Source organism: Scylla paramamosain, chromosome 40 (genome assembly GCF_035594125.1).
Source record: "Scylla paramamosain isolate STU-SP2022 chromosome 40, ASM3559412v1, whole genome shotgun sequence".
In the NCBI taxonomy this organism is placed as follows: domain Eukaryota; kingdom Metazoa; phylum Arthropoda; class Malacostraca; order Decapoda; family Portunidae; genus Scylla; species Scylla paramamosain.
The window spans coordinates 3,057,501-3,065,000 of record NC_087190.1 but is presented as its reverse complement, the minus strand read 5'-3'; the positions used below and the strand labels follow the sequence as shown (position 1 = coordinate 3,065,000).

Here is a 7,500-nt window from a genome sequence, read left to right as displayed (position 1 = left end):
GCCCCCCCCTCCCCCCCACCCTAAATAGTCCCTTGTCTTTCAGCTTCTGAGCATGAAAGACTACATTTTCAGCCCCAAGTTTAGGGAGGCGTGCCAGGCTGATGTGGCTTCCCTTTGCAGCAGGAACAAGCCCAGGAACAAGTGAGTGTGTGTTTTGTGTCTTCTTGTGTGTCTTATTTTTTATCTCTATTTTTATCACTGTTTTCAAAGGCTATGGAAATGTATTTAATCTTTGTGTGTCTGTTTTTTCTTCCTCCTGTCCCTCTGTTTTACTCTCCTTTTCCTCATTCTTCCCTCCACTTCCCCTCCCCCCCCAGAGCTGATGTGATAGAGTGCCTGAGTGGCCACGTTCGCAATGCTGTGCTGCGCGACATCACACACAAAGTCAGCAGGCCGTGTCGTCAGCAGCTGCGCCAACAACTGCTGCAACGCCACGAGGACATCCGGCTGGATCCTGTGTTTGCAGAATGGCTGTAGCAGGGACATTGCCAAGTTTTGCAAGGGTGTGGCATTTGGCAAGGGGGGCGGTGAGTCTTGTGTGTGTGTGTGTGTGTGTAGGTGTGTTTATGTCCTGTAGTGTTGTGTTTGTTGTTTTGTCGTTGTTTTGATTCATTAGAGTGTTTGGGTGTGTCTGGGATAAGTTAGGTTCTGTATTGAGGGTAATCATTAGTGTTGCATTAATTCTGGAACTAAAGCTGGAAGAAGAATCTCTCTCTCTCTCTCTCTCTCTCTCTCTCTCTCTCTCTCTCTCTCTCTCTCTCTCTCTCTCTCTCTCTCTCTCTCTCTCTCTCTCTCTCTCTCTCTCTCTCTCTCTCTCTCTCTCTCTCTCTCTCTCTCTCTCTCTCTCTCTCTCTCTCTCTCTCTCTCTCTCTCTCTCTCTCTCTCTCTCTCTGATTCACTTCCTCCTTTTCCTCCCTTTCCTTCACTCCTTCCATTAGCTTGTCTTCCTTCCTTCCCTTCATCCCTTCTATTCCTCTATCTTCCTCCATGCTCTCAGTTCCATCACTCCCTCACCCCATCCATCACCCTTCACCCCTCACTCCCTCACCCCATTACCTCCCCTCACCACACCATCACCCGTATCACACCATTTCCTCAACTCTTTACTCCTTTACCACAACTACACAGCGCCATCACTCATTCCACCCCATCACCCCTCACCCCTCACCCCTCACCCTCACCCGCAGGTCCTCGAGTGCTTGCGGACCCACAAAGCAAATATCAGCATCCAGTGTCACCCGCCGGCTGTTCGTGAGGGAGCAAGAGGAGCTGCAGGACCCCGGAACGGATGTGGTACTAATGGCTGCTTGCAGGCAGATGGTGGACCGCTACTGTCATGACGTCAACTCGGAGAAGCTGCTGCAGTGTCTTAAGGTGCGGTAGTGGTGGTGGTGGTGGTGGTGTGTGTGGTGGGGGTCATTAAGCTATTTTATTTATTTATTTATTTTTTTATTTTTTGTGGTGTTGTGGTATAGTTGTGGTGTGGTGGATGTGGTGTTCTTTTAATTATGCCTTTTTTATTTATTTTTATTTATTTGTTATTTGTTTATTTTTTAAATTTTTCATTTGATTTTTTTTTTTTTTTTTTTTGTTTGTTTCATTTTTTGGGTTGGTGTTGTGGTTGTGGTGTTGTGTGGTGTGTGGGCTTTTAGATTATGTTTATTTATTTATTTATTTGTTTGTTTGTTTATTTATTTATTTTATTTTTATTTTTTGTTTGATTTGTTTCCTTTTTGTTTTTTCTTTTTTTCTGTGTTCATTCTTGTTCCTTTATTCCTTCTTTTAGTTTTCCTCTATTTTTCCATTAGTTTTCATTCTTTACTCATTTATTTCCAATTTTCCCTGTTTCCTCATTACTTAATTTCCTGTCCATTCTTATTCATACCTTCCTTCTCTAACTTCCACAATTTCCTCACAATTTCTTTTAATAATTCACCATTTCCCTATTTTCTTCCATTCCTTACAAAATCACCCTCACAAATTCCTTTATTCCTTATTTTCCTCACTAACTTCCATTTCTCCGCTGTTCCCTTCACCACATTCCCTTTTTAACCTTCCTATTTCTCCCACAGCCTTTCATTCCCTTACTAGATCTCCCATACCCTCACCATCACAAATTCCTTTATTCCTTATTTTCCTCACTAACTTTCATTTCTCCGCTGTTCCCTTCACCACATTCCCTTTTTAACCTTCCTATTTCTCCCACAGCCTTTCATTCCCTTACCAGATCTCCCATACCCTTTCTCCCACAACCTTCCATCCCCTCGCTGAATCTCCTCGCTGAATCTCCCATTTCCACAGAGCAATAAAGATGCACTGAATTTCGAGAGCGGATGCCGTACAGTGGTGATGCGGAGGCTGGTGGAACAGACAACTGACACACGCCTGAACCCTGACCTCCTGCGGGCCTGCCGACACGACATGGCCAAATTCTGCAGTGGCCTGTTTGAGCGGGCCAATGCGTCCAGTGTGGAGCTCAATGGCCTGCTGACGGAGTGTCTAAAGGTGGGTGTTTTGGGGAATTTATGTATTTATTTACTTCTTTTTGTATTTCATTTATTTGTATTAATTTATTATATGTTGAGATTCTAGTGAAATTTGGTGTATATTCTCAATCCTTTCACTTTGTCCCATCCCCACCATAACCCCCCCTCCACCCAACAGGAGCAGCTACCGACCCGGAAGCTGAGCACATCCTGCCGCAGCCGTGTGGTGTCCCTGGCCCGCACCGCTGCCCTCAACTACCGGATGGACCCAATACTGGTGGAGCGCTGCCGAGCTGATGTGAGTCCTGCGTGTCACAACCAAGGGTGTTTTGCATCCATCTTGTTTTTTTTTTGTTTTTTTTTTTTCTTTTTTTTTGTGTTTATTTATTTTTTTTTCAGTGGTGTTTGTGTCTTTTTCTTTGTGTTTATTTTCTGGTATTTTCAGTGGTGTTTGCATTCTTGTGTTTCTTGTTTATCTTCTTTTGTTTTCATTGGTGTTTGTTTTCTTGTGTTTGTTGTGTTTTCTTCTTTATTTTCTATTTTCACTGGTGTTTACATTCTTGTTTCTTGTTTTTCTTTTATTTTCACTGGTGTTTGTTTTCTCGTGTTTGTTATGTTTTCTTCTTTATTTTCTTGTATTTTCACTGGTGTTTGCATTCTTGTGTTTCTTGTTCACCTTGTGTTTTCCTGTTTACCTTCTTGTATTTCCACAGACCGTTCAGTCTCTTATAGTCGTGCTGCGATGGCTTGCACTTGTGTTGATGGGGGAGTAACATTTCCCAGCACTTTGTTCCTTTAGCCACAGTATGCACAGATTACACTGATACGTACAGCAGCCCCAAAAACTACCTTTACAAAACAAGGGATCTACATTCTGACGCAACGAATGATATTATTTGACAAGTTTGGTAGTCACGGCGGCAACAGTTGGCACCCCTGCACAATAGGGATGGCTGCCATGTATTGATCTGGGAAATAAATCAGTACATGAGCACCACGTCCTCCCACGCATGCCAACCTTCCCAGTGTGTTATATTGTTCAGTGTGGCAAAGTTTGCATCATACTTTAACCCTTTGGCTGCTATTTGGTTCACCTTTCCTTACTTACCAATCACTCGGAGACATCTTTATTTGTTCTGCAGTCGCGTCTAATCTTTAAACCAAATAGAAAATGCAAAATGTATTCTTTTTAATCCCCTTCTTTCTTGTAGATGCTTAGAAAGATTTTACGCCTTGCTTCTGGTGCTGCTCATTGTTTTGTGTTGCAGTGAGATGGTTGATGACAGTTTTGGGGGCACTATTGGAACTGGGGAATGGTCTCCAAGCTGTGGTGGGCCGGGTCTGTCTCCCCAAACTCTCTGAACTTGTTACTTTGTCGTGTACAGGAGCAGCATGCCTGGGACTATATTCTGGAACACTTCTGCTTGCACTTCCACTACTTTCAAAAGGCTCTAGTTGAAGTTGTATAGGTTTTTACTGTTTTTACTGCTCTAGTGACAGATTAGCAAGATTTTTATATTATTAACAGGAGAAACACTCTTGAGAACCCACCTAATCATCTCTGTGGCCTTTGAAAATGGTGGTGGTGAGGGAGCAAAGTGTTTCTGTATGCAGGTCTGGCATGTCTGGCCAACACTTCAGTCTGTTCTGATGTTGTGTCTTGTCTCAGCGAACACAAATTTCCAGCTCTCCGGACTCATCTTGTCTTGGCTGCCACATTCACTTGCACATCTCTACATCTCACCGCTGACATTCATTGGACATAATAAGAGCAAAGATAGCAGTGCCTAACAATGCTTTTTTAGATGTGATTTATATTTTTTTGTCAGGTTCTTGTGTATTTGTGCCACCTCAAGTAACACATTCCTTATATGTTGTTGCCTACTTGGAACACTATTTCTGCACACACATTTCTTTCTTCCACGTAAACTTACTGGAAACTCACACTGACAAACACACCTGGACACTTTATCTCTTTCCTCACCTGCTTGTGTCTCCCCCAGATGAACATTCTGTGCCAGGACGAGGCTGACAACCACATGGAGGAGTGCCTCAAGTTGGCCTTCCAGCAGCAGAAGCTTCGGTCTGAGATGTGTCGTCTGCACCTGGCCCACATCATTGAGACGCAGCGGGCCGACCTCTCCGCTGACCCGTTCCTCAACCAAGTGTGCGGCGTGGATGACAACAAGTTCTGCACCGGCATGGAAAGCGGAACACGTGAGTGGCTCTGTTTTTTGGCACTTGTTTGAACATTTGTTTGCTTGTGTGGTTATTTTAGTTCTTCATTCATTTTTCTGACTTCTCTTCGTCTGTCAGTGTTGTGGTTCTCTTGATTGACTCTGAGAACACTTCAGTCCCTCCTGCTTGCTTTTATTCTTGACTGTCGTGGTTCTCGTTGTTAACCTCTCTTTACTACCTCCTCTTACTTCCCTTGGCTTCTTGATTGACTCTCAGAACACTTGGGTCCCTCCTCTTACTTGCTCTTTCCTTGCTGTGGTTCTTGACATGCATACACTGGTTTATTTAAATTTTCTTTCTTTTTTCTAACGTATCTTGGTCTCTAAGTGTTGTGGTTCTCTTGATTGAGTCAGAATGCTGGAGTCCCTCCTCTTACTTGCCTTGGCCTCCCACTGTAGTACCTCTTCCTTCTCTTACCCCATCACTAGACTTAGATTGATTTCCCCCCCTTCCTCTGCCTCTGTGTTCCTCCTCACTTTATAGATAGATAGATAGATAGGACCAAATGCAGGATATATTGACTTCCTCCCATTCTTCCATCTCCGTGTTCCTCCTCACTTTATAGATAGGTAGATAAATAGGACCAATGCAGGATATATTGACCTCTTCCCATTCTTCTAGTCCATACTGCCTTCCTCTTCCTCCTCACCATCACTAAGAAGACAAATGAGTAAATAGTTTTCAAGTGAGATAATTATTTCCTTGCTTTATTTTTCTTCCTCTGTCATCTCCCACTTCACCGAGTCTATAATTTTTCAAGGGGGGGACAGTTATTTCTCTCTTCCATCACCCGTCACCCATCCGCAGACTTAGTAATATTTCAAAGGACAATTATTTCTCTCGTCACCCGTCACCCACCTCACTCCTGCAGATTTCTCGTGCCTGCTGGACGTGCTGGAGCGCAACCCCCAGGGCCTCAACACCGAATGTCGGGAGGCCCTGAGGAAGAGGCAGGAGATGTACAGTGCTGCCATCAAGGTGAGAGAGTGAGAGAGAGGGAGGGGAAGAGGTGGGTGGTAGTGTTAAAGGGATCAGAGGGAGGGAAATAAGGAAGATAAAGGACAGGAAGTGGATGAGATGAGAATTATGAGTAACTAGGAAAGGATAAAGAAAATGAGTGAGAGAGAGAGAGAGAGAGAGAGAGAGAGAGAGAGAGAGAGAGAGAGAGAGAGAGCCCAAACCAAATTTCACCTAACTTAACCTAAGCTAATATGACTTTCCCTTAACCTAACCTAACCTAACCTAAACTAACCTAACTTAATATAACTTCCCCCTAACCTAACCTAACCATACCCAACCCCAACAACCCTCACCTCACCTAACCTAACATGACCTCCCCCTCACAGATGACCAATATAGGGTCGATGAGTGACCTGGTGCGGCACGTCAACGCCTCAACAGAGCGGACGTACCTGCTGATGGTGCTGTTTGTGCTGGTGGGCGCCATCTTTATTGGGGGCCTCTTCTGTGGACGGGTCACCAAACGGACTAAGTTTCTCAAGGATAGATAAAATATTGTTCTCTATCCCTGATCCTTCCCCTCCTCCTCTGCTTCTTTCACTCTCTCCCTCTTGTTAATCCTTGTCATTATCCTCCTCTATATTGTTTGTTGTCCTTTCCTTCCTACTGTCACTCTTTCACTTGATAATCCTCCTCCTCCTCCTCCTCCTCCTCCTTATCCTTTGTTTTTTCATTAATCCTCTTCTTTTCATCTTTCAGTTTCTGTTATCATATCCTTTTTTTTTTTTATCCTTCCCCTCCTCTTCTTTTTATCTTCCTAATTTTTTCTTCATCCTTCTTCTTTATTTCTCCTCTTCATCTTTCATTTCTTTTGTTCTTTTATATTCTTTTTCTTTCCCCTCCTCCTCCTCCTCCTCCATATCCTTCTTCCTTTGTCTCTTCATATCCTTTATCCTTCCCTCTTCCTCCACTTCCTTCTACCTCCAAACAGCCTTGCAAGGACCTAAAGATCTGCTGCTGTTTGGCTTTCCTTTGTATTCCTTTGTATGTCTTTTTCTAATCTTTCTCCTCCTCTTTCTTCTCATCCTTCTTCTTCTCTTCCTTCTCATCTTCCTCTTTATGTTTTTGTGTTCTTTTCTATACCTCCCTCCTCCTCCTCCTCCTCATCTTTTTATCTTCTTCTCTAATCCTTCCTCTCATCTTCCTTTATATTCTTCTATCTCTTTCACCTATTCTTCCCCTCTTCCTCCTCTTCTTTCTCTCTTTTTTTCTAATCCTTGTTTCTTCATATTTATCTCTTTCCTTTGCTTTCTTATTCTGTCTTTATTTGATTTTTTCCTCATATTTTTGTTCTCATTTTCCTTTTTTTCCTATTAACCTTTCTCTTCTTCCTTTTTCTTTTTTTTTCTTATCCTCTTTCCTCTCATTCTCTCTTTTACTTCATATTTGTCCTGGATTCTTCTCCTCTCATCTTCTTTTCCTTCCTTCTGTAATCCTCCTCCTCCTCCTCCTCCTCCTCCTCCTCCTCCTCCTCCTCCTCCTTCTCCTTCTCCTTCTCCTTCTTCTCCTTCTCCATTCCTCATTTCCTTCATTTATTATTTCCCCCTGTCTAAGATTCTCACTCTCACATTCCCTTTCTTCCATACATTATCCTCCTCCTCCTCCTCTTCCTCTTCCTCCAATTTCTCCAACTCCTCCCCCTTCTCATCTTCCTCTTTCTTTTCCTCCTCCTCCTCGTCCTCATTTATTCATTCCTATCCTTCATCTAATCATCTGTTCATCTCTTTAATCATCTTGTGTTTTGTGTATATCTGCG

General features: G+C 43.2%; 1 protein-coding gene across 1 annotated transcript in view; it reads left to right on the top strand.

The window, feature by feature from the left end:
• The window catches only part of LOC135092547 (Golgi apparatus protein 1-like), a 19,379-nt gene that overhangs the window by 10,037 nt on the left and 1,842 nt on the right, over positions 1–7,500 (top strand). Inside the window, 10 exon segments of the mRNA XM_063991163.1 lie at positions 44–141; positions 318–459; positions 461–568; positions 939–1,238; positions 1,240–1,374; positions 2,302–2,505; positions 2,665–2,784; positions 4,490–4,703; positions 5,596–5,702; positions 6,071–7,500. The exon segment at positions 6,071–7,500 is cut by the window's right edge and continues 1,842 nt beyond it. Coding sequence (XP_063847233.1) covers positions 44–141; positions 318–459; positions 461–568; positions 939–1,238; positions 1,240–1,374; positions 2,302–2,505; positions 2,665–2,784; positions 4,490–4,703; positions 5,596–5,702; positions 6,071–6,235 — 1,593 coding nt within the window. The 3' untranslated portion in view covers positions 6,236–7,500.